General features: G+C 41.2%; 1 protein-coding gene across 2 annotated transcripts in view; it reads right to left on the bottom strand.

The window, feature by feature from the left end:
• maml2 (mastermind like transcriptional coactivator 2) overlaps positions 1 to 27,490 on the bottom strand; it is a 394,218-nt gene that overhangs the window by 77,785 nt on the left and 288,943 nt on the right. For both annotated transcript variants that reach the window (XM_080196962.1, XM_080196963.1), the window contains exon 2: positions 22,571 to 24,031. In XM_080196962.1, the coding sequence (XP_080053088.1) occupies positions 22,571 to 24,031 (1,461 nt within the window). The remainder of the gene's footprint in view (positions 1 to 22,570; positions 24,032 to 27,490) is intronic.

Here is a 27,490-nt window from a genome sequence, read left to right as displayed (position 1 = left end):
CCTTCCTTCATGTAGCCTTTCATTCCCAACTGTGACAAACAGCTTCAACAACTTGAAAACTGCACGGTAAAAGTTACAGTGAAAATACAGGTGCATTTAATCAGTGCAACCAACTGCACACCCCATCTGAAACTACTTCCACAGCTTTTTACTAATATGCGTTTTGAGAATCTCACATTTGTAGCAGTGAAGCAATGCACAGAAATTAAATGAAACACATACTCAATGAATCCACAAAGTAGCTCCCTTCACAAACTTCAGTTAAGACATTTTAAACTTTTCAAATCGATCCTCCATGTCTGGTCCTCATTTCCAATATCATAAAACAAACAAGAATAAATGCCTATTGCTTTTAGGGTGATAATCCCAATTAATTTACTAAATACATCTTTATAAAACTACTTTTTGCAAAGTGACTGATTAAATATAGTAATATTAATAAACAAACCATACAACTTGTGATGATCTCTGTGGAGGAACTGTAAACCAAGATGGCCAAATTTACTGAATAGCCCCCAGATGAAGTAATTATCAAACAGATTCCATCTTCTGTATCTTTGACTTTAACCAAATTGGAACCGATGCAAGTTAAACATGAATTTACAGGTAAATGATACTTCAGATAAAATGTTAATTTCATGTTAAACAGTCCATACAAAGATACATCTTACACAAGCACAAACACCAGCATCATTCCCCGCAGACATGGTGATGCCATGTGCAGTTCCAAAGTCCTTTAACTTGGCCTCCAATACATTGGAACACTCACTTTTCCCACTCAGACAATTCAGTCCTTGAATGGTGTTAAACAGTTTATTATGTCGAAGTCCTTGGTGACAGTCGTCACCCAAATTGTGCACTCTTGCAGAACATCCTTTGTTAGGTTCACCACAGTTTTGCTGGCATAGATTCCCAGAGACTCCTTAATTTGAACCTTACAATAAACCTCGTTAAATGGTCTAGTCAGCTTTGGCAAAACATTACAACAGTAAAATTGTGCAAATCACAATCCATGTTCTAGCCTTGTCTTTGGCTCTCTGTCCAGCTAACTGCATTCCACACACATAGCCTCTTTTAATTGTGCCCTCAGTGTTCTCCCCCTTGCTGCATCACTTCTTTGTCTGCAGCTTTCCATGTGTCTGTCAGTTACATGGTTTCTTTCTTAACTTCTTTCCTGTTGGTAGTGCTTCCAGGTCAAGAGTCACCAGGTCACATGGACTGATCAGAATCTTTTTATTATTCAAGAAAATTATAATTGATGCCTTTATAATTAATGAAATTTGTAAAAGTTTATTTGCAAACATTTTTTAAAATAGATTCTACAGACTTTTTTCTTATTGTACTGCTTCTGGGCCAAAAGCCATCATAAACTTAAATTTTATTTTCAAACTTCTGTTATGTTCCCTTTTCCCAACAAACTCACTTACTGATGATGTAACGTAAAATAAAATGCCATGATAATTTCACTTGTCAGTCTCAGTCTATGTCTAAGGCATATTCCAAGAGAAGAATAATAAATGTCAGTCTTAGCTCAGTGGCAGCACTCTTAGCCCTGAATCAGGTGGATGTGGGTCTGAGCCCAACTCCAAAGACTTAGGGCAGAGCTTGCCAGCCGTTCCCGCTGCAGTGAACAGAGATACGGCTGACTGCCAAATTCTCTGTCCTCGTTTGCAGTGGTGGTGGGGAGTGAATGGCCGGAAATTTCCAGCCTTAAGTCTGACATCTCAGTGCAGTAGCGAGGAAGTGCTGAACTATTGAAACTATTATGGTTGAGATTAGTGGTCAAACTAAGCCATAACTGCTCTCTCTCTCAGGCACGAAGAAGGGCAGGGGGGTTCGCTGAATTTCCTTGACCAATATTTATCATTGACTATTATCACCGAAGTGAACAGATTATTTGGTTAGGCTGTGCTGTTTGTCAAATCTTGCTATGCACAGATTTATTGCCAAATTTCTTCATTGTGATTACTCTTTAAAAAAAACGTACTTCATTGGTGGCATTTTGGGATGACCTGAGGTTGTTAAAGCTGCCATATAAATTCATGTTTTTTCCTCTGTTCTATTCCAGAAAGTCAATTGGTGAACGATATAACTTGAGCCAACTTTTATACATTTCTATATACGATTGTGGAGTAACACATTACAAACCTGCACCTTCTAATTCAACCACAGGCCTGGTCCATGTCAGTTAATGCCTACAACTGGCCTATAATTAACATACACTTAACTGATTCATTTCTCTCTCTTTAAATAAAAATAGTCAATACACATGACCAAAATTTCAAAACAAGTTAAAAATCTCCATATTCTGTGCAAAGATTCACATTGGGAGATGCTCCTCCTTGGAAACCTGTAGCACTTCTTCATACATGCATTTATTTTTATAAATCCAATCAGTTGGCGATTTGCATTGGAAAGATTAGAATGTGAAGCATCACTAAAATCTATGAGATTCATGTTATTTGGGTCCTCCAAGGATGGGAACTTAAATCTGCATTTCTCCAGATTTAACTTAAAAAAATGTTTAATTTGCTCTTAAAACATTTGCCATTTTGAGGTACCTCATTGTACGACTTAATGCCAATATATCAAAATTAGCAGCCAGTTCAGTTGGAAAGCTGTCAGTTCAACTGATTGCTCTGTCTTATCTATATGTCTACATTTACAAAATATATAATCCATTTATGTCTTATGTAAGACAGCATCTTTCTGTGATTAACCATATTGGCAATAACAGAATAAATGTTGGATATAAAGTTATTCTGATCTATTCTACTCAACATTTAAACCAATATATTTCAAAACCCCGACAAGTCCTGATTCCCAATTTTAAATTCTACTTTAATTTTATTAATAACACATTTCTCATATTCCACAGTACAAGCCCTTAAGCAATCAATATGCATCGTTAAGATGCCTAGAAGTCTTCTTTTATGATGCAGCTCTACTTTACTTGAACGCAACAAATTTTCAACAAAAATGTAATCCTTTACAATTGATACAAACTTTTAAAAGTCATAGATCATAGAATCATATAGTGCAGGAGGCCGCCATTTGATCCATCAAGTCTGCACTGACCACAATCCCACCCAGACATTATCCCCATAAACCCACGTACTTACCCTAGTCCCCCGACACTAACAGCAATTTAGCATGGCCAATCCACCTAACTTGCACATCTTTGGAGAGTAGGAGGAAACCGGAGCACCTGGAGAAAACCCACACAGACATGGGGAGAATGTGCAAACTCCATACAGACAGTGACCCAAGGCTGGAATTGAACTTGGGTCCCTGGCACTGTGCCACTGTGACATCCTTTTCAAATATTCTTGAAGACAATCACAGATTCCATAGACAAATTTTTCTTACTGTAATATGCTTAGTGGTAATGTTATTGGGCCAATAATCTACATGCCCAGCTAGTGCTCTGGGGACATGAGTTCAAATCCCATTACTGCAACTGATGGAATTTAAATTTAATTAATTAATTCAATTAATTAATACACCTGGAATTGAAAGCTGCTTTCAGTAATGGTAACTGTGAACTATCATTAACGTTTGTAAAAACCCAATAGTTCCTTCAGGGAAGGAAATCTGCCATCCTTACCTGGTCTAGCCTATGTGTGACTCCAGACCCACAGCAACAAGGGTGACTTGTAACAGCCTTCTGGACTGGCCTAGCAAGCCCACTCAGTTCAAGGAAAATTAAGGATCAGCAATAAATGATGGCCTTGCCTTCATCCTATGAAAGACTAAGAAACACGCTTTACCAAAAAATATCACCCCCTTAGAAGCACCATCTAGGTCACAGGCAGACTTGTTTAGTTTCCCTAGTTTTTCTTGATTATTTCATAGAATCAATGCAGTGCAAGACGAGGCCTTTTGGCCCGTCGAGTCTGTACCGATAACAATCGCACCCAGGCCCCATCCTGTAACTTGTGCATTTACTCTACTAATCCTCCTGACACTGAGGGGCAATTTAGCATGGCCAATCAACCTAATCTGCACATCTTTAATGCAATTTTGGGACACATCCACATTTGTGACAAAGCTGGTTGTCTCTTATCTGGTATCTCAGAATAAACGCCAAACTCTCTCCAAATATTTCATTTATTTTGATTTACATTCAATCTTAGTTCTTCCTCAAGTTCATTGACAGCCAACAAAACTTCACTATCATAAAAACTTCTGCTTCTAGACTGTTCTACGACCTTCGTGATTTATTAATGTATTGCTGGTGCTTGCACTTTTGCACTGTCATGCCCTATGAAGCATGTCCTATTCATGACATCAAATGTGAAGCTCTCTCAGTGTTTCATTTTCTTGAACTGTCTTTTATTTGAAAATAGACACTAACAAGACAGTTAAGATGGCTGTCAAAGGTCAGGTGACTTCTGCAATTTCTGTACAGACTACCTCCAGTTTCCAGAAAATTCCTACCTGAATGCCTATGAGCAAAGTGCTCCCCTGTTGAATGGACAAACTACTAGCTATGAATTTACATTTGCTATTGTTTGTAGATTTAGCATAAACACAAGTCCAGACTCCACGGCTGGAATCTTATCACCGTTCACACTGGTGGGATTTTCCCATTTTGCTGCAGCAAATGGATCTGACTGGCTGCCAAATTCTCTGATCTCACTGCAGTGGGAGCATGGCATGAACAGCAGGTAAGATCGCATCCCATATCTTGGAGTTTGAACCTTAATACTGGGATTTAGGCAGAAACCAATGCATCCAGAGAGTTACCATCCATTACCCCATTACGTAGCCATGATTTCAAATGTCATAATCATTCTGGGTGGACAATAGAAGTTGATCATGTGACTGAAGCTGTTTGCAGAAAATGAACTGTGCTTCTTTTGAGACTGAGATAAAAACCTAGTTAGACTACACCGATCACCAGATGCAGAACATCAGCAGCAGAAAAGGCCACAGACTCTCACCTTTTTAAACCTGAAGACTGCTGCTACTAAAAGGTCTCCTCGTCTGATACCTATTCCAGGCCCACCTATAAAGGAGGTTGACCTCCTGATAAGAAAAAAAAACACTAGTGACTTACTTCATGACCAGCTGGCATCCATCTCTATAAGAATATCCTGCAATAATTCCTGATATAGTACTAGAGTTTTTGAAATCACCTAAACTATACTTTTGGAGTGAAAACACTACTGCTGTCAGGCCTACAACAATTGTTTTTCCTAAGATGAGCCAAACATATGAACAAATAACTATTCTTCAGTTTACAATTTGTAAAAGTTCATTATTCTCTTGAACTGTACCTTTCACATGCTTGTTCATATGAGTGACATAGGCCGGAATTTTACCGACATGGCAGCCCCAATTCCGGGGGCGGGCTCGGCTCAGAGAATGGCATTCTCCATTGGCCTCGGGCAGGATCGTGCGAAACTTGGGTGGACGTACTAGTAAAATTCCACCCATAGTGTATACAATTTTGGGGTGCTTGCGGGAATAAACAATCCTCTTAAATCAATAAAAACTTGCTATTATTTAAATTGACCACGAATTGAACACATACATCTTCCTTTCCAAAACTACACTGATTATAGACAGTAGAGGGCACAAGGTTTTCAGTTCTCTCTCAACCTTTTCTGTAACAATACTATAAGAGAGCCTTTCTCCAGTATGTGATCATTTTTTGATGCAAGAGTCACTAACATACCCACTATCAGTACTTGCACTGTGCTTTCTTACTCTCCAATTTTTCACCTCATTGTACCAACCTGTGCACCTCACTTCTTGGTCATCATCCTGAACATTCACAAAATATTTAAATGCACCGGAAGCTTTTCTTGCATACCCCACAATTGTTACATCCTTCCACTAAATTCTTCTGGAACGTACTTCACTTGTGTACCCACTTTGGGTAATTATCCACTCCATGCTCTATTCTGTGTGCCACGATTACTCACATTTTCACCATTCCATCCTTAGTCTAGTATAGTCTGTTTCTCAGCACTTTCATTAGAAAACATATGAATCCTTGGTGTACATGGTGCCTCTTTTACTTCTCTTCAGCTGCTTAGAATGAGATTTTGTAATTCATTACGATTAAACACAAGGAATGAACCTTAGTGGTTGACTGCCATATGCACCATCTTACTGTTATGACTTTACAAGGCCATGTCAATCCCAATGAGCTTCTCTTTTATAACACTTCAAATCTCCAGAATCAAATTCTATTTTGGATGGTCTTATAGGTAGCCTCAGGGCTCTTTGAATACTCTGAGACCTCAGCATTGGTGAATGCCCACTTCTCTGCAGCATGAAAAGCATTTAATTGTACAGAAAAATTGAATTAACTGTAATTTCTTCTAGAGCAGGAGGACTAAGACTCAGCGCAAAAGACAATTTGGGATTTCACCCTAGACTAACTGATAGGGAAAATATTCTGAACTATCTGGAGGTAATTCTTTGGATGGACCACGTATGCCAAGGCAGTCATGGATCTGCAGTCTGGCAGATCAGTTAAAATTGTATGTGGCATTTCAGTAATCATCCGTGATTCCTTTCATAGAGTCCATGGCTGAAATGACTTTCAGCTGTGATAATCATGATGTTCATGTTTTCACATGTCTCTTAACTCATCATTGGCAAATTCCCCTCCATTAGCAGTCAGAAACTACACTGGTGCCCCCAAGTCTAGACCCTATCCATTTCTCCATGAGGTTGTCTACAATCATCTTTGTCCTTACTAAATGTTATTGTAGAAAAACTAAATCTGGTTGTTGGGTTCGCAACATGCAGAATGAAAAATATTTCTGTTTTTGGCCTATACCTTTAGACCTGTAGCAACTAAAGGACTTAGTTAAAGTCATGTATCACTGGAAGTTTTACAATGGGACATGGTAGTGTTCTCACAAATTTTTCTTTGTTATCCTTGCATACTCCTTGTCAGCCACAACTGCATCATTTGGTAGAATTATTAACTTCATATAAGTAAGGTGAGCAAATTGTCTGTGTTACAATATGTTGGGTGAAATTCTCTGGTCTCCCAACTGCGTGTTTCCCAGTGGTGGGAGAACAAAACAAAGAACAAAGAACAACACAGCACGGGAAACAGGTCCTTCGGCCCAACGAGCCCACGCCGCCATTTTAACATTATGAGTGCCCTCCTCTACCTACGACCTTTGTCTACGCCTATTGGGGAAGATTGAGGGAAGACTAATTTAGGGACAATTTGTTACACCAATCAGCCTAAGAGCACATTTTTGAGGTGTGGGAGGAAACCGGAGCACCCGGAGAAAACCCACACAATCACAGGGAGAATGTGCAAACTCCCGCAGACACCGGCCCAAATCCATGTATCTGCACAGCAAACAGTGATAGTCAGTGAGCTATCATGTTGCCCATCAGATGGTCCAGTTTAAGCATACACTAACGATGTGAAGCACTAGGCAACTCTCGAAGCAACATCCAAGGGCAGCCCTCACACAACCCACCACGTGTATGCCCCTCGTTGGGCAACAAGGCGGACCAAATCACCTGTGAAGTAAAAGAAAAGACATCAATAAACATGCAAAACTTAGACAGACGTTTATGGAATCCCCAGAAGCTCAGAAGTAAGACAAGTGATCCACAAAATATGTTCGAAGGTCCGTAGGAATCAATTGATTCCCAGGGATGTCCCAAGGCTCTTGATCTTTATTTAGAACAGTCTCCTGTATCCCTCCATCTCTAATCTGCTCATGTGCCTATCTATGGCATGTTGTTTGCTAGCGGCGGGATTCCCTGGCCTCACTGCTGTCAATGGGAATTTCCATTGCCATTAACCCACGGTAGCAGAAAATCTGTTGTTTTTTTCTCTCATTCTTATCACATGATGCCATTCATGTTTGACTAACACTCTGATGAGAAACATCATTTTTAACAAAGGGAGTACAATAGTACCCTGACAGGGTAAGACTGCAGATACACTAACTTTCCAAAAATGCCATATCATAATCCAGGTCAAGCTTCCTTTGTGTCTTTTTCCAGGGAAGGTCTGCTCAACAGCATAGAAACCTGACAAGAGACTACAATAATAATTAGAAAGTGACTTATTCCAGTGATTTTACATCAAATTAAAATTCTCTTTAGTGACATCGATGACTTGTCATCACCAAACCAAATGCAAGTAGTACTTTAATATTCTTTAGTCTTGAGTTGATCCTCATTGCTTAATCAAGATAACAGTTTAACTAATCAATTCCACAAACAGATTGCCAAAGTACAACTACTAGCTAAGATACACAATGAGAGGGGGCAACTTGCACATTTATCACAGGATTAAAACTCCTGATGAACAGCATGGTCAGTGAAGATTCATCCATATCTTCAGTCCTCTTGCTCAGAATTCTCTGTATTGTGTGTCATTTTGAAGACCTTTCCTCTCTGTTTTGGACAGTTCATCGCAACAGCATTTCTGCAGTCACCCCTAAGCACCTATTAACTGTTTTTTGGCCATTTCTGGGATGCAATTGCCTACCGTTGCTGTTCCAATTCTGTCTTCTGCTGGAATAGCCAAACACATTAATGGTGCTTTCAGCTTTATTCTACACATCTTTAACTCTCTCAACATGCTGACATCTGGGTTCGATCTGGCAATCATTGAGTCCACAGTTCTTCATTCGCTACAGAATGAAGCCTCCATTTGGTCCATGGAGGCTAAAATAACTGCTTCTCCAGGAACCTTTTTCAAGGCAGCAGACATCTGATTCAACCACGTCTCTCTCATGGGGAACAGAACATCAGTTAGAAACAGGTCCTTTTCCTTAGGAAACACTTTAGCAGAATCCAGCAATTTAAAAAGTTAGTATTGATTCAGGAATTCCCAATTGAATTTTTTTCAGCGTTTCATACAATCTGTTAGAGTCCATGACATATTCGTCCATGGATTGACCATCTGATTTTCTTAAATCTATCAAAGTTTGATCAAGCTTCTTTGGAAATATATTGGGTGGAACACCACAAGAATCGTAGCGGGTGGGAATGGACCTTGCAAAAGCCCATCAGCCTCGGGCTGGAATTTCCAGCCTGGGGGTAAGCGCAGTCAGAAAATCCCACTCATTATGTTTCTTGCACATTTCATCCAAGAATCTGAACTTTATCAGTCTCCAATTTACAAAATACATTATTATTGATTCTACTTCTTAGAATAAGCAACAACGTCATGGTCATATTTCATATTCGGTAAGGACGATATCCGTGTCCGTATATTCATTTCATTATCCCACTATTTGTGCGATTCTGACACTGAGAACATTAGAGGAATCAATGTGTCAGCATCTTCACAGGGACAATTTATACTTGTTTCTCACCATTTTTGACAACAGCATCTAGGACAGTAGTTTTCTTTGTGTGAATCTTTTTTCCATTTGGCAACCTTCAACTTTGGACAAGCATTCTCTGCTGCCATGTTTTATTTCAGAAAGCCAGCTTGTGAAAGACAGAACTGGAGCCAATCTTTTATAGTTTTGCATTTTAAACATATGCTCTGAACTTAGGAATCTGTTTTTTTTCAGTTCCTTTTTATAGGGACTCATGTGAATTCCCAGTTAATACCCACCACACAGATACAATTAAAAACAATTAACACTCTCTTCTTCTACATATTCAGGGAGCATAACTGGAAAAGAAATCTAAAAAGAATTAATTTGCTATCCAAAGTTTAAGATACACAGTGAGTTGTACAATGGAGGAGGGCTTGTCAAAAGGTCCCTGATGTTACTTGGTCTTCTGATCTCAGTCAGGGTAACAGCACGAGCACGTCAATAGACCTCAGTACTCACGTGATTTTTTTTTGGGAGCGGGTTATGGGTGAGGGTAGGGGAGGGAGAGGACAGGGAATTTAGAAAGGGCACATACTCGCAATTCACCTGTGTGATGTTACGGGGAGAGACCAAGCTCAGTTCTGATGCCCGCAGTTTGAAAATTCCTGATCTTCTCGATTGGGCACCAGCACATTAAGCAACTGCTGGGCTAAGATGCCAGAGGGCTGCTGAGATCCGTGGAGCCATTTCACAATATGTCAGCATCTTCACAGGGACAAAATGAATCATAGTTCAGTGAAATTTGGAAAGGGAGCTTGGCTACCGGTCATAAACAAATAAGCTGCTTTTAGTTTTTGTTTTGGGGAGGGTGGTACCTCTTACTGCCACCTAGCTAAGATCAGCTGATTCAGTACAGACCAGGGGTCAAATGCCAGACCTTCCAATCCTGGATGATTAACTAAGGGACCCCAGGATGTGCCACTCCTCCAGCAGAGAATGAAATGAAACCTACAGCTTGTCTGCTGCCAAATGGAAAATGAATGGGGTCTGGAAACTCTGTTTCATCTACTGTACACTATCCATGATTATTTTGTTTTGCCCATCTCATCTGCTTGAGACCAGACTTTTCTGTTCACTTTTCAAATCAATTATTTTCCTTCAGGCCTGCACAAACACACACAGTATTCATTTGTACGAATCTGCCACCTGATATATCCAGGCACACACAGTGCGGGTTCATCAGAAAGGAAATCGCACCCATAGAATTATCCCACTGCAACATTAACAAAGCAGCTCCAATTATTCGAAATTCATGGATTCAGACACTAAGCTCAGATCACAGCATGGAAATCATTCCTCAGGGCATATCAGGAACTTTAAGAACAGCTGCAATTCTGTATAAAATATTAATTTGCAGCTCCACAGTAAATGGTGTTGAAATCTAAACTCTCAGGAAGGTTTTCAGCTTTGAGTTACAGTTTTATGCAACTGCTTCAGCATGGGAAGTGCAGAGCACATCCTGCTTTATTTAAGCATCTTCCATGCTGAATCAAGACAAAATAGTACAAGTGACTCTGACTGAAATGCTCACTACTACATCTGCAACAGCATCTGTTGGGTGCGTGCATGTGTGTGTAAAGGAGTGAGTGAGTGAGTGATTGCAATTCCTGTGCACTCTTCAGCACTTCGCTGAGATTACAGCTTATTCAATTGTCCCCAGGGCTTGAGGCCTCCAATTAGTAAAGCCCAGTACTAACTATTGCAGAAAATCTGACGTGAAGTGAGTATGACAGGCAAAGAAATTATGAGCACCGTATGCTGATTTAGTAAGGCCTCAGGAATTTACGTCATATCCAAGTGCTTTAAAAGAACTGTAAAAAAAAGGCAAAACAGAGTATTAACTGTTCAAACCAACGATGTTAACTGCCTAAGGCGCCTTCATTCTGGCACACAGTCACATTTATATTCTAAAAGAGGTAGTTGAAATTAATCACGGTCATGAAATGCAGTGATCACGGTAAAATATTAATTGTACGAGCTTTCCTTGTCTAATTTAATTAATTTTGGAAAATCATAATACATTTGATTACAAGCATCCACAAATGAATCTTTGATAGTAATATAAGTTAATTAAATAGGTGATAGTCAGGTCCAGATTCTTACACTTATGGGAGAAAACCCCTTTGTGACATGTTAAATGCCTTGATTTTAAAATAAGACAACAAATAAGATAAGTAACAGCTGAAGTGGTTGAGCGAGTGGATCTACTTTGTATTTACAATAGCATTTAGTGGATGGATGAATCAAAACAATTTAAAGATTTAGCCAATTTACAGTCTTATTCAGATAATTGCTTTTGATGCTGAAACGTTACTGCAGACCCCCAAACTGGATTTTATTCAGATTGTCAGAACACAGATATTTTGATACACATTTCTCAATGCATTTTCCACAAGTCCACTCAAACTATTCAGTCTGCCCTGTTGTGCAATGCTTCAAGTCAGTGTTGAGTCAATGTCCAAGAATTTCAAAAGGCATTTTGCGCACCAAACCACAACTCAGAGAGCCAATGTAGCAAACAGAGCGTCTTTCCTTTGAAAAATACTTTGCAGCAATGTTTTTTTCTAATAAATACACCTAAGGGTTTCTTTTTCAGGCAAGGGAATTTGGCAAATGATTGAATGTCCTGTGCAATAAATGATATCATTCACCCTAGCCCCACACATTGCTATCCAGAAAACCTACTTGAAAGCACGATGAAAGTGGAAGTAAATAACCTTGTTAATATCTGTTGCTGCAAACTGGCACTTCATTCTGCCAAATCATAGAAGAAGAATAGAGCCTGAAGGTAAAGCGTGACAGTGTTGCTACTAAGGCATTTATTAAAAAAAACTATAATCTAGCTTGGAGTATGACAGCCTTTAGTCAAGCTGGGTTTTGTTGGCAGAAGACTAGCCCGACTAGGGAGGGGGCTATACTGGATTTAGTGTTGGGTAATGAGCCAGGGCAGGTGGTTGAGGTTGCGGTAGGTGAAGATGTGGCTAACAGTGACCACAGGTCTGTCTACTTTAGGATACAAATGGAAAACGATGAGCGCCGTCCAAAGGGTAGGGTGCTGAACTGGGGGAAGGCGAGCTATTGCCAGATTAGGAGGGAGCTGAAGGACACTGATTGGGAGGGGTTGTTAGCTGGCAAGTCCACGGTTGGTAAGTGGGAGGCTTTCAAGGGCAAACTGATAATGTTGCAGGAAAGGCATGTGCCGGCAAAGAGGAAGGATGGGAAAGGCAGGATTAGAGAGCCGTGGATTACAGGGGGTATTGAAGACTTGGTCAGGAAGAGGAGAGAGGCATATGTTAGGTCGAAACAACTGGGAACGGAGAGAGCACTGGAGGAATATAGAGAGAGTAGGAGGGAGCTTAAAAGGGGAGTTAGAAGGGCAAAAAGAGGGCATGAAATGGCTTTGGCTGATAGGATTAAGGAAAATCCAAAGGCATTTTACTCTTATATTAGGAGCAAGAGAGTGGTTAGAGGCAAAATTGGTCCTCTTAGGGACAAAGGAGGGGAGCTATGCATAGAATCTGAGGGAATGGGGGAGATCCTGAATGAATACTTTGCGTCAGTATTCACAACGGAGAGGAGTTTGGTGTCGTGTAATGTCTTGGAGGGAGCTGGAGATCATTTGAAGGAAATATCCATTACGAGGGAGGAAGTGATAGGGTTTTTAGGTAGCATAAGAATGGATAAAGCTCCAGGGCCTGATGGTATTTATCCCAGGCTGCTTAGGGAGGTGAAAGATGAAATTGCTGGGCCTCTGACGCAAATCTTTGTCTCTTCTTTGGACACAGGTGAGGTCCCAGAGGACTGGAGGGTAGCTAATGTGGTACCACTGTTTAAAAAGGGCAGTAGGGATAACCCTGGCAATTATAGACCAGTGAGTTTGACATCGGTGGTAGGAAAATTATTGGAAAAAGTTCTTAGGGATAGGATGTATAAGCATTTGGAGCGTTGCGATCTGATTAGGGATACGCAACATGGCTTTGTTCAGGGGAGGTCTTGCCTTACGAATCTGGTAGAAATTTTTGAGGAGGTGACAAAAACGGTTGACGATGGACGAGCCGTTGATGTCATCTATATGGATTTCAGTAAGGCGTTTGACAAAGTCCCTCACGGTAGGCTGGTAGAAAAGGTTAAGGCACATGGGATACAAGGACAGGTAGCTAGATGGATTGAAAACTGGCTGGGCAACAGAAGACAGAGAGTAGTAGTGGAAGGGTCCTTTTCTGGCTGGAGGTCAGTCACCAGTGGTGTGCCGCAGGGCTCAGTACTGGGACCTCTCCTCTTTGTAACATATATAAACGACTTGGAAGAGGGCGTACGTGGTGTGATCAGCAAGTTTGCAGATGACACCAAGATGGCAGGATTGACGGATACTGAGGAAGATTGTCAGGTGACACAGCAGGATATAGATAGGTTGGTATATTGGGCAGATAGATGGCAGATGGAATTTAATCCTGACAAATGCAAGGTGATGCATTTTGGAAGGAATAATGCAGGGAGGAGTTACATGATAAAAGGTAGATCGATTAAGAGTATAGAAATACAGAGGGACCTGGGAGTGCAGGTGCACAAGTCTCTGAAGGTGTCAACACAGGTACAGAATGTTGTGAAGAAAGCTTACGGAATGCTAGCCTTTATAGGAAGGGGTATAGCGTATAGGAGCTGTTGTCTAATGCTTCAGTTGTACAGAACGTTGGTTCGGCCGCATTTGGAGTACTGCGTCCAGTTCTGGTCACCTTACTACCGGAAGGACGTGGAGACCCTGGAGAGAGTGCAGAGGAGGTTTACCAGGATGCTGCCTGGTATGGAAGGACTGAGTTGTGAGGAAAGATTGGAAAAACTGGGGCTCTTCTCCTTAGAAAGACGGAGATTAAGGGGGTATAAAATAATGAAGGGAATAGATAGAGTCAACAGTGGCAGGCTTTTCCCTAGATTGGGGACAACTATTACGAGAGGTCACGATGTAAGGGTGAGGGGGGAGAGGTATAATTTGGATACTAGGGGAAGGTTTTTCATGCAGAGGGTCGTGGGGGTATGGAATGCGCTACCAAGTAAGGTGGTGGAGGCAGGTATGTTGGACTTGTTTAAGGTTTACTTAGACACATGAGTGAAACAGGGATGGAGGGTTATAGAAGATGGTATTAAAAAGGGTCAGAGCCTCGGGACGACACTGGAAATGTAATATTACATGTTAATGTTTTGTCTCTTTTAATCCGCAGGTGTCGGTCCACCTTGTTGTCAAACGAGGGGCATGCACACGGTGGGTCATGCGTGGGCTGCTCTTGGAGGTTTCGAGTGGCCTAGTACTTCGTGTCTGTGTGTGTGCTTAATCCTGGACCAGCAGACGGGCACCACAACAGCTCGGTGACTATCACTGCTAGCTGTGCAGATACATGGATTTGGGCCTGTGTCTGTGGGAGTTTGCGCATTCTCCCTGTGGTTGCGTGGGTTTCCTCCGGGCGCTCCGGTTTCCTCCCACACCCCAAAGACGTGCTTTTAGGCTGACTGGTGTACCAAATTGACCCTACACTATTCTCCCCTGAATCTGGCTACATTAGGGGTACCATTCACATACACATGGGGCAAAGTAGGTGTAGGAAAACGCTTTGTTGAAATGGCGGCACGGGCTTGTTGGGCCGAAGGGCCTGTTTCCCGTGCTGGGTTGTTCTTTGTAAGATCTGTCTCAGCCCTCCACCTTACAGCCATAGAAACACAGAATCCCTCCAGTGCAGAAAGAGGCCATTTGGCCCGTCGCATCGGCACTGATTCTCTAAAAGAGCATCCCAGCCAAATCTTTCCATCCACCCTATCTCCATATTTAACATAGCTAATCTATCTAGCTTTGGAGACTAAGAGCAATTTGAGGGAGTTTGCTGTATATGCCATATTACAACAGTGACTGTACTTCAAAAGCACCACATTGGCTAGAAAGTGCTTTGAGAAGGTTGTTGGTCATGGAAATTGTTAAATAATGCATCCATCTTTTATTTTCTTCTAATTCTGATACTGAACCACATAAACAGCGCCTTAAGATTCAGACAAAAGTCAACATTAAATTGCTTTTTGTTTGAGAAAGTTGCTGAATAGAACTTGAAAGGCCAGGCGTTGTTGTTGCATTGTGTTCTCACTTGAGTCCAGGAGCTAAAATCTTAGTGCACTTGGTGACAGGGCTACATAACTTCACAGAAAATAAGAAAAAAACTTCACACTTGTTGGAAACTAGACAAACACATAGTTAAAACAATCTGTGGGATTTACCCACACCAACAACTCCCTCTTCCTGCAGGTCTGATCTTCTGAGTAGGGGGAGGGATGCATGCTGGAAGTCAGTGTGATCCTACACAGACCTGATGATGCTATCAGGCGCAATTTAATGTTAACCAAAGGCTTACACAGGGAAGTCAATGCTGCTTTACTGCAGACTAACTTGGTGGTATGGGAAGTCAATTCCAAAGAGATCCAAAAATGTAAATGCTCTGTTTTCCCTCTTCAGGAGAGGCAGAGGCAGGGAACTCCTGAGATTTTGATCTCACATGTCCCAATCTCCCCACTGCTCTCACACCTTTCCAACCTACTTCAATCATATAACCACGCTACCTCCCTCAACTCGATCCTGAAGCCTTCTGGAACCCCTTCACAACTGTTTTCCTGAATGCTGGTAACTGCTGCTTCAGGTCTCTAGTTAGCGAACCTAAAAACCTGAAAATTCCACCGGAGTTTGGAAGGACACTACCAGGGCCTATGCAGCTGAAACCTGAGAGTTAAAATTGCCCTGGCTTCACATTGCTACAGACCAGATAATTTGCTGCTGCTCATTTCTTTCTTTTACTGCTCTTGCCCAGAGTTAGAATTGTGGCTTAAGTGTTTGCTTGTATTACTTAACATTTATTTTATTCTTTTGATTATAGTTTTATCCTTAAAGTGATGAAATATGATGCCTGACAGATTTCTTCCTCCCTATTTTCATTGCACTGAAATCAAAATTTATTTGGCTTCTTTTTTCGACTCATCCTTTTCCAGGACCTCAAAACTATGGGCCTTTTTAGTTCGCACATTTCTTTTGTTAGACTTTTAAAGTTTAGTAGGAATTAATTACTTCTTCCTGATTGAACTTTTCTTCACACCTTCACATTTTCTGCACTAAGAGTTTGGTTCCTTACTTATGTTTTAGAATAATATTCTTGAAGCAGCTGTAAAGGGGTGAAATCACCTTATGATATGCTCTTATAATATGTTTTCCCATGTTTATATGCAGGCAGGAAAAGATGATGTGATTGGAGATGTAATGATGCAATGTTGCATTAAATGCATTTCAACGAAAAGTAATCATAATGGGAAGGATTTCCTCTGTGCTGCGTGCACCATAATCATGAATGTCTTCATAAAGATTTTGCTGCACAAAGCCACTTTGATTTAAAAACAAGGTTCAATGCTGTAGAAACTTGCACTCGCTGCAGGACATATCTTCCTCAGCAGTCAGTTGGCGATTGATGCAGTGGACATTTTGGAGCACCTCACTGTGACTACCCCCCGTCCTCCATTTTCTCAGGAGACGCAGCAGCTGAACACAGCCAGTTTCTGACTAGAGTCAGACCACTGCTTCAAGAAATGCCTCAGATTGCTGATGCTTGAACCATCACTCACAATGTCTTGTCAAAAATTGTGAATAATTCAAAGGAGAAAAGACAGATTAATGTTTCAGGTGTCAGTTGCCACATCTCACTGAATTCTAATGAAGGGTCTCCAGTTGAAATGTTAGCCCATCTTTTCTCCTTTCAGATTTTGATAGACTGTTGTGTATTCTGGTATTTTACTTCTGTTATTTTTAATCACTTTCCATAGAACTGCATAAGGTAAACATTGGCGCGTGTGGTATCAGAAAACAACGGCCATATATCATTTGTTGATGTGACCGGAAATGTCGTGGGGCTGAATGGAATATCAGTTAAACTAAGGGCCATCATTTTTGATCATTTAAAATATATATAATTTATATTTACCCTATTTGAACACATTTACATGCAAAATACTTTAAATATAAATTTCAATTTGAAAGAGACGATAGCTAACCTAATCTTAGTTTTCTGTCAGTCAGGCATGATCAGAGAGACAGACAGTTGATTTCTTCCCACCATATGATTGGCAGTAAATGGAGGGTCGACTGTCAGATGGTGATGATGTGCATTCTCTACACTGAAAATACAACTTCATACTTAAGCACACTCTTCTGCTGTAGCTAATTTTCTTAGATATTCCTTTTTAATGTAACTTAGTTGCTTGATTAAAGTCAACCTAGGAAATGAAAGGAGTGCTGGAAGAAACTGTAGTCACATATTTCTGCTGCTGTCGAAAAGGTGCGAAGTTAGGGCTCCTCAGAATGCAATCTCAGCAACACTTTATCACAGTTTACTGTCAGCTGTACACTTGCACACTCAGCATGTTGTATGATGCTCTAACCTCTGACAAATATGTTGCCTCCTTACTCACCTAGTTACAGGAACAATATATGGGATATCAACATGCCAAGTCAGTGAAACTCATTCAGCTGTTGGAATCGATTAATGCCAGGCTGGTGACTTTGGAAAGTTGTAACACCACAGATTTGCGTTAACATTCATGTCAACAGTTGGCAATAGATTTAATTGTTTTTGCCATAGGGACTTTCCCATTTGCACAGGAAAGGCAAAAAAGAAACCTTACAAAGCCACACATTTCCTTTTAAAGCAGGCTGTTGAAATAAATGAAAGGCAACCTCCTTTAATGTCAGTGTGACGCCACAAACCACGTATCAAAGTTACAGAGTTTCTCATCAAACATTTGCATTTATTAAAATTGCACTGCGATTTTCTCTCGCTTTGTACAGGCACCACAATGGAAGTTTTCCTCAGTTGCCTTGTGTAACTATCATTCTTTAAGATGCAGGTTTTCAATTTCATTACATACACTGTGTTGAGGAAATCTGTTTTAGTGAAGACAGAAATCATAAAATAGATCATAATGTCTTATCTTCATGAAAATGATCAATGTTTTGAACATTACAGAAAAAAAATGATATTGACTATTGTTGAAAATTGAGACATGATGTCGAAGCTTTCTGTCATTCTGTACATTACAGTACGTGAATGGCTGCAGGACCACAAAGCAATGGTAGATCAGCTGATATCATTGTATTAATTGGTACAACAATGAACCTTCTGGCAAAGTGGGGGAAAATAGCTGAAAATCCTGTGCACACTATCAGTGAGGTTTCTCATTGCGAAGTGCAAAGCAGGCAAAATAAATTCTAGATCTGGATGTTAGCAGATTTTAATGTTGCATCAAACCTTTAAGTGGAGGTACACCCGACCAGTGCTCATCATAATAGAATTATGATTAATCTTATTGGCCAATCCAAGGCAATGCTGGTTGCAAATATTAAAAGGGCTAAATTTACAAAAATGGCAAATAGTGATTGCTTATCTAATAGGTTGGCCAATCAAGCACTGAGGACAGATGGGCTTGATTCAAAACCAGTCTCGAAGAGTCAGGCCATTTATGTCCCAGTGTTTAAAAGAAGGGCCCTTGTAAAACAGGAACATTGTGGTTGATGAGGAATGAAAAATTTAAATTGAAACTATTTGACACATTGAAGGCATTTGAATTACAGGAGTACAGGGAAATATCCCAGGCAATTAAGAAAGATGCAAACTATTGTAAGATTAGCTAAGAGATCTCTGGAAAAGATGTGGACCAGGTACTGGAAAATGGAATTAGAACAGATAGGTGCTTGATGGCTGGCATAGAGATGATTGGCTGAAGGGTCTCTTTCTATGCTGTAAAACTCTATGACAATGTGTAATTGTAAAAAATTTTTCAATTATGTTAGAAGTCAGAGACTTATAGAGCCATTAAAGGATAGCATATGACAGAACCAACCAGATATTCAGGAGTAGGCAGAACTCTTTAGATGACTGTTATGCATTAGTCTTTACTCCTGCAGATGATGCTTCCATTCCAGATGGGGAATCTTCTGTATTGAAGAGCATTATTAATACTAAATTGATAGTAATGTAAGCTTAGATCAATTAGGAAAGTTCGAACTGATTTGGCTCCAGTTCTTGAATAGCAACAATTTCCCTTGTGGCAAAAACCCTTGGAAAATAAACTAGTAATGAACCAACATGATGCACGCACCAAGAGAACAGAGCATTGTAATCACCAGAGAGAACCACAGCCATAAACTTTCATGTGACCATCACTGGAGAGTGATTCACTTTTATAGAACTGCACACTGCAATAAACATGAACTAGTCAACCCTATAGAACTGCACACCGTAATCACTGGGAAACTAATCAACCTTATAGAACTGAACACTGCTATCACCAGAGAGCTACCCACATCTATAGAGCTGTAGAGAGCTTCCAACATATAGAACATGCACTGGCCACGTAGAGGCCTGCACAATGGGAAAGCGGTTAGCACTGTTGTCTCTCAGAGCCAGGGAACCGGGTTCAATTCCAGCCTGGGTGTCTGTGTAGGGTTTGCACGGGTTTCATCCGGGTGCTCCGGTTTCCTATCACAATCTAAAGATGTGCAGGTTAGCTGGATTGGTCATGGCAATCGTGTGGGGTTATGGGGATAGGGCAGGGAAAAGGGCTTGGGTAAAAAGTCTGTCAGAGAGTTGTGCAGACTCGATGGACCAAATGGCCTCCATCTGCACTGAATAAATTTGACAATTCTATAATTTTACATCCATGCTTCTCAAAAGTGGATCACTAATGGAGTGGTACCTCAAATGTGCATAGTTCAAATTATCCTCCACCAGCATCTTTGTATAACAAAATCATGCATGAGCCTTTGAAATTAATGAATAGTCCTATTGCTATGTATATTCATCTCCATTCTTCTGTTATTGCTATATCAAATGTCCAATTGTCCATTAGCATCCTGTTTAACTCGGAGATTACAGTCAAACTGCATACTGTTATCAACATAAAGACCATTAACACCACTTGTGTCACTGCTTCTCTCCTACTTTACGCCACTAGCGTTGAAGTGTTTACCCTCATCTTTTAGTCTAAAGTTATGACATAATGGTAGATTAAATGAATGGGTAAAACTGTAGGCACGTGGATTTCAATGTAGGAAAATGTGAGATGACTCACTTCTGACCAAAAAGAGATGGAACAGGGTACCTTATAAACGGTGAACAGCTGGAAACAGTGAAATTCCATAGAATCTTAGGGGTTCAGGGACAGATCATTAAAATGTCACAGTAGAGACAGAAAAGAATGAAAAGGGCTGATGGAACTCTGGCCCTTTTATCAAGAATGAAAGGGGACAGAAATCATCTTTCAGATCACTTCCAAGTTCCATGCACTGTACCTTTGGTGAGGATATATTGGCCTTGGAGGGTTAAATTGCAGGGAATTTGGAATGTTAGAGGATCATTTAATCACAATTTTCAAGATATTTAGGGGAACAGATAAAGGATATTGGAAGAAACTATTTCCTAAACTTCAGGTTCTAAGACTAGAGCAGGATGGTCAAAATATTAAACACAGTAAAAAGTCTGACAACACCAGGTTTTAGTCCAACCTATTTAGGTTGGACTAAAACCTGGTGTTGTCAGACTTTTTACTGTGTTTACGCCAGTCCAACGCCGGCATACCCACATCAAAATATTAAAGACAGACCATTCAGGAGTGGAAGTAGGAAGCAGTTGTACACAAGACAGCAGAAGTTTTCTTCTGCCAATATCAAATGATACTGGAGCAATTGTTAATTTTAGAATTGGGGCTGAAAGACTTTTGTTTGCCAAAGGGTGACAAAGGTGGACACATGGAGTTAGGTTACAGATAAGTCATGATTCTGTTTAACGGTGGAACAGGCTTGAGGTTTGTCTGCTCTTACCTCTGTCCCAGACATCATTATTGATCTCCTGAGTTAGCAGAATCTCAAAATAATATAGCACAAGAAATGGTAATTCAACCCATTCAGTCCGCTCTAGGTCTTCTGAAAAACAATCCAGCTAATCCCTCCCTGTTCTTGCACCGTAACCCTCTACATAAAAACGCAGCGCTTTTGTTTCTCTCCTTCAAGCATTTAGCCAATTGCCTTTTGAAGACTACTTTGATTTTGCGTTTACACTTTAGGAAGGATACATTATCCTTGAAGACATTGCAGCATAAATTTACAGAGCCTTTCAAATCATAACCACTTCTGCATAAAAATATCTTTTCCTCATGCCACTTTTTGCCAATTACCTTAAATCCCTCCAGTCATTGATCTTTGTGTTAGAAACAGTTTCCCTATGTTTATTCTATCCATACACTTCTTGCCTACGTTATAACAATGACTACAGTTCAAAATTATAATCTTTGGGAGGCCAAGGTTGAGAAAAAAGATTGCTTAAATGCAAATTCTTTCTGCTTTCTTTCCTGATTATAAACACTGCTTTCAAACCTTCTCTTAATTTTCTCCAACAGCTTTTCCAATTTACCCATGTAATTTTAGCCCCACAACCAGGGAACCATTCCAGAAAATCTCTTCTGCATCTTCTTCAGAGCCACTGTTTTCTTCCTGAAGTCTGGTGCTCAGAATTAGATGCAATAATTGGGGTTGAACACTTGTCATATATGCTTATAAACTATCCAAAGCTTGACTGCACACAGTATATTCTGCAATTGCTCACAGCGGGACACTCTCCCCAAGACATTTCAGAACTGATGTACTTAATCCAACTAACAGCACAGCTGAGGTAATTGAAACATAATCAAATTAAAATGGGAGTTTTTAAAAAATCTTAGCTTGTATCACAATAAAAATGTATTTAAATCATTTTTAAGTTCCAAGTTTTTAAATTTCAAGTAATGCCTTTTAACTTCCAATAATTTTGGTAATTATATCAATAATTTGTAGGCAGAACTGGTTTGGCATTGTAAATCGATGAAGCACTGAACACTACGTCATTAACGTATGTTAAAAATCAGGAATATAAAAGCAAATTAAAAGATAAATATCAGTGCTGAATTTTCTGGTGGAAGATGTGTTTGACTCTTAAGTATATTGAGCAATGTAGCTTCCACAGTCAGCCACTATGACAAACATGTTCATGGAGTAGAAGAGGTTAACTGTGATACACAAGTGATACGAGAAATTTGCCAAATACGGTGCCAGATTAAGAAAAACGGGGGAAAGAAGGAGCTAATGTTTTTATATTGTGACTGCAGTCAGACATTTGAAAAAAGCTAACACGTACCTGTCGGTGTTGGGGCAGAGGATACTGCACCCCCGAAGATTGTTGGTTCTGTTGCATCTTCTGCAGCAGTATCTTTTGCTGCAGTGCAATTGGCATATTCTGTGCCCGCTGCAATGGCTGATTTTGGAGGTGACCTGTTGGTGGTGGCGGTTGCTGCTGTTGAATTGGTGCTGAGGGTTGCTGCTGCTGAGTGTAATGCAAAACAGAAGGTTTGCTCTGGGAGCCCAGTATGGAAGAGATCTGGCCTGACTCTGGATCGAAATGAGACAAGGGCTTAGTATTATTGTATGAAAGTTGGTCTGGTGATGCAGAATTGGTATTCATCATGCTACGGTTTATATTGTGAGCCTGCTGCTGCTGCTGGTGAATTATCATATCCATGTGGCTAGTCTGCGCTGCAGTTGGTGTCTTGTAGAGGCAGTTATTCATGTTTTTGGCCTGACTGTTGTTGGTTGACACCCCAGTGAGCAGAGAATTTTGGGGACTGAAGGGCTGTTGGTGAAGGGAAGGACTGGGTATTTTCTCCTGGCCAAAATTTCCTGAAGAAGGACCCGACTGTGGGGCAGGTGGCCAACTGGATGCCTGATTCTGCTGTTGGTGCTGGAGCAAAGCATGCTGTTGCCGATTGTCCGCAATCTTTTTTAGCTGCTGTGCATGAGACATGTCATGCCAATTGGACAGGCCTCTATTTGTTGCTGAAGGTAAAGGCTGCTGTGGCTGGTTTTGACTTTGAGGTGCTGACGAGATGGGGGAAGGGATGGACATGGTTGCATTTGTCATGGAATACGGTGGCCCAGCGGAAGGAGGTCGCATTTGGGGCGACCCAACTGATGCCTGGGTAAAACCAGGTGAGTATTCCGTTTTTACAGTTGGATTTTCCAACTGCGAGTGTGGTTTTGGCGTACTGCTCTGGTTTTGCTGGGCAAGGTCCATGTTGAATGATTCTTCATTCCGAATGCTGGGGTTTAACATGTTGTCCAAATCAATATCACTCAGCGGAGGAACACCAGACATATTTGTCAACTCATCAAACAAATCCTGCAAGTCTGGATCAAGCAACTGCATTCCCAGATCATCTTTGGGTTCAAATAACATATTGCCGCTGGAGATTTGGTTGTTTAAACTCTCAGCGCATGAAACACTCTCCACTGGCTCCTGTTTCATCTCTTTGTTGAGTGGCAAGCTGAACCCAGAACTGACGTCGCTACCATTGGCTTGAGCGTTTCCTATCAAGCCACTGTCTTTTCCTGAAGTTGCGGGTCCCATTGTGACTGAAACCTGCATGTTTTGGCCTTGTCCATTACTGAGCTGATGCCCACTTTGGCCTATTGCAAGACCACCTTCATCCACTCGTATTCTCTTAATATCCATTTGGAAAGGCCCATCTGAAATGCCATTTTGTCTTTCGTTGCTGACAGGTGAACCATTTCCTTCCAGCTTTCTCTTTATGGACCCCTGTAACTAAAAGAAAGAATACGTATTAACTTCTTTTGTTCATAACATTTCACATCATTTATCCCTCACAGAAAAAAGCCACCAATAGATTATGTAATGCTGAAAACATTAAAACTGGTAAATTCCAGATGATATAATTTGGCATGTTACACTGGGATCTTGGCCATTGGAATTTGAAGAGTTAGTAGGGGAACACCTCATTGTGATGGGCAGCCATGCCACTAAGTGCATCTCCACCTGCCTCACATGGTTGGAATATCATCACTTGCCCACTATCAGACTCCTCTTTGATGGAGGCATGGAATCTCTCACATACTCAAATTGACTAAAATGCCCTGAGTCAGTGAAGCAAGAACTTCTGACATACAGATCACATGTCCCCTTCACATGAATGGCTTTATAAGGGCTTGTTAAGAACATAAGAACATAAGAACATAAGAAATAGGAGCAGGAGTAGGCCATCTGGCCCTTCGAGCCTGCCCCGCCATTCAATAAGATCATGGCTGATCTGTCGTGGCTCAGTTCCACTTTCCCGCCCTCTCCCCATAACCCTTAATCCCCTCTCTTATCAAAAACCCATCAACCCGCTTCTTAAAAATATTTAGCGAGGCAGCCTCCACCACTTCAACGGGCAGAGAATTCCAGAGATTCACCACCCTTTGAGTGAAGAAGTTCCTCCTCAACTCCGTTCTAAACCGCCCCCCCTTTATCTTGAGGCTGTGCCCCCTAGTCCTACTATCTTTTTTGAGCGGGAAGAGTCTTTCCACCTCTATCCTATCCATCCCATTCATCATCTTATACGTCTCAATGAGATCTCCCCTCATTCTTCTAAACTCTAACGAGTACAAGCCTAGTTTATTCAGCCTCTCCTCATAGCTCAACCCCCTCAACTCCGGTATCAGCCTAGTAAACCTCCTCTGCACTCCCTCCAGGGCCAAAATATCCTTGCGCAGGTGCGGCGCCCAAAACTGCACACAGTACTCCAGCTGCGGCCTCACCAATGCCCTATACAGCTGCAGCAAGACCTCCCTACTTTTATATTCAATCCCCCTCGCTATGAAGGCCAGCATCCCATTCGCCTTCCTGACCACCTGCTGCACCTGCAGGCTGGGTTTTTGCGACTCATGCACAAGGACCCCGAGGTCCCTCTGCACCGTCGCCTGCTGCAGTTTTTCGCCACGTAAGTAATAGTCCTTCCTACCATTCTTCCTACCAAAGTGGACCACCTCACACTTGCCAACATTAAATTCCATTTGCCATTTCCTGGCCCATTCGCCCAGCCTATCTAGATCCTTCTGCAGACTCTCCACACCCTCCGCACAATTTGCCTTTCCCCCAATCTTGGTGTCATCAGCAAATTTCGACACCCTACACTCGGTTCCCTCCTCCAGATCATCTATATAAATGGTAAAGTAATGGCAATTACCTTTTCTCGCCAATCTGTTTCAGTTCATTAGTATCAACTAGTAACCCAGAAAGCACCTCTGCCTACATCAGCACATCTTGGGCATCAGGGAGGTGGAGGGGTGCAGGGATGCTACATAGTTTGCAGCATCATTCATTTGCCAGACTTTCAATATTTTGGCATCAGTTTCCATATGTTTAGTGAACTAATTTTTGTCTTATCAAGAATGAGCCAGGATAGAAATACTGATTGATAAACTTTTAGGACAGCAGTCTTGGATGTTAGGGCAGTATCCCTCTTGTTCAAGCCCTCTGGCTCTGATCCCAAGGAGGTCTGTGGGGAAAGTGAGAGGGCATCCAATTTGCAGGGTTTGACATGTATCTATGCCATTCGGAGTGCACTGGGTTCTTGCCTGCCTGCTGCTAGGCTGCCTGGCAATTAGCTCCCATCTGATAGATGGGGGTGGAGTTTTGTCTGATCCTTACCACCTGCAGAAAAGTTTTCTAATGCTCTTTCACCAAGGAGGCCAATACTTAACTACCTCCCTCTTAAATGGCCTTGACCACTTTCCCTTGTAGCATTCTGGAAGCTGATGTCATCACTGCCCCTGATTTCTAACCTTATCGTGTGCCCCACAGAGGGATATGCAAATTCACAGCACCCACTTAATTCTCCATCCTTACAAGGCTGACTTGGAGCTCCTAGTGTAGGCAGGAAACAGGGGCACCCAGCTGTCCACACATTTCTGGCTGTGTTGCTGGATTCCTGCAGCAGTTACTGCGATGCTGTTAGAATGGCCAAGTAATTGAGCCTAATTTGTTTCTAAAATATTGCAATTCATGTAACATTCAGGTTATAAATGGGCTCTGGATTAAAAAGACATGTTGAAAATGTGTTAGTCCTTTCAGCAAGTTTGATTTTTTTTTATAGTTCATCCAATCTGTCTGGAAATAATAGCATCAAGGAAATCACAAACCAGCGAGAATCAGCTACATGTCATAAACCTTCCAGGTAATAAAGCAAATGCTTTAATTATCAAACACCTCATTATTCTGTTTTTTTGCAATTATCAGTATCTTGTAGGAATTGGATTTGGGAAAAGAGATACTAACAGGATTTAAAATATATATTTTTTTATTTCCTGTCAGCTCTTAACTAGTACTACCTGGAAAGCTGTTGAATTTAATAATTCACGCAAAACTAATGTCATGATTCAAAACAAACATTGCATTAGCAGATTATGTAATATGTAAGCAAATAATTTCAGCTTTTGCAAAAGAGATCTGCAAATTATTAACAGCAGCTCTCCTGTCACATGTTTTACTGCAACTACCTCACCTCCCCTAACTCCACGCAGGTAAATTTATTGTTAGTCACAAGTAGGCTTATATTAACACTGCAGTGATGATACTGTGAAAATCCCCTAGTCATCACACTCCGGCATCTGTTCAGGTACACTGAGGGAAAATTTAGCATGGCCAATGCACCTAACCAACACTTCTTTTGGACTGAGCGTGCAAACTGGACACCCTGAGGAAATCCACACAGACACTGGGAGAATGTGCAGACTTTGCACAGACAGTGACCCAAGCCAGGAATCAAACCTAGATCCCTGGAACTGTGAGGCAGCAGTGCTAACCACTGTGCCTCCCGATAAAAATCAAATTTTTTTTCAATCATTTACAGAATGTGGGCCTTGCTGGCTAGACCAGCGTTTATTGTCCATGCCTAATTCTTCTTGAGGTGGTGGTGCTGAGTAGCCTTCTTGAATCGCTGCAGTCCCTGAAGTGTGGGTATATCCATAGTGCTGTTAGGGAGGGAGTCCCAGGATTTTAACCCAGTGATGACGATGTAGTTCCAAGTCAGGATGGTGTGTGACTTGGAGGGTAACTTTTAGCTGGTATCTGTTGCCCTTGTCTTGATAGATGATAGTGATTATGGGTTTGGAAGATGCTGCCTGATAACCTTGGTGAGTTCCTGCAGTGTATCTAGTAGATGGTGCACACTGCTACCATTGTTGGTCGGGTTGGTAATGGAGAGAGTGAATGTTTGTGAGTGGG

This window comes from Carcharhinus amblyrhynchos, chromosome 10 (genome assembly GCF_965287045.1).
Source record: "Carcharhinus amblyrhynchos chromosome 10, sCarAmb.v2.hapA, whole genome shotgun sequence".
NCBI classification, from domain to species: Eukaryota; Metazoa; Chordata; class Chondrichthyes; order Carcharhiniformes; family Carcharhinidae; genus Carcharhinus; species Carcharhinus amblyrhynchos.
This window is presented reverse-complemented; position numbering and strand designations above follow the sequence as displayed.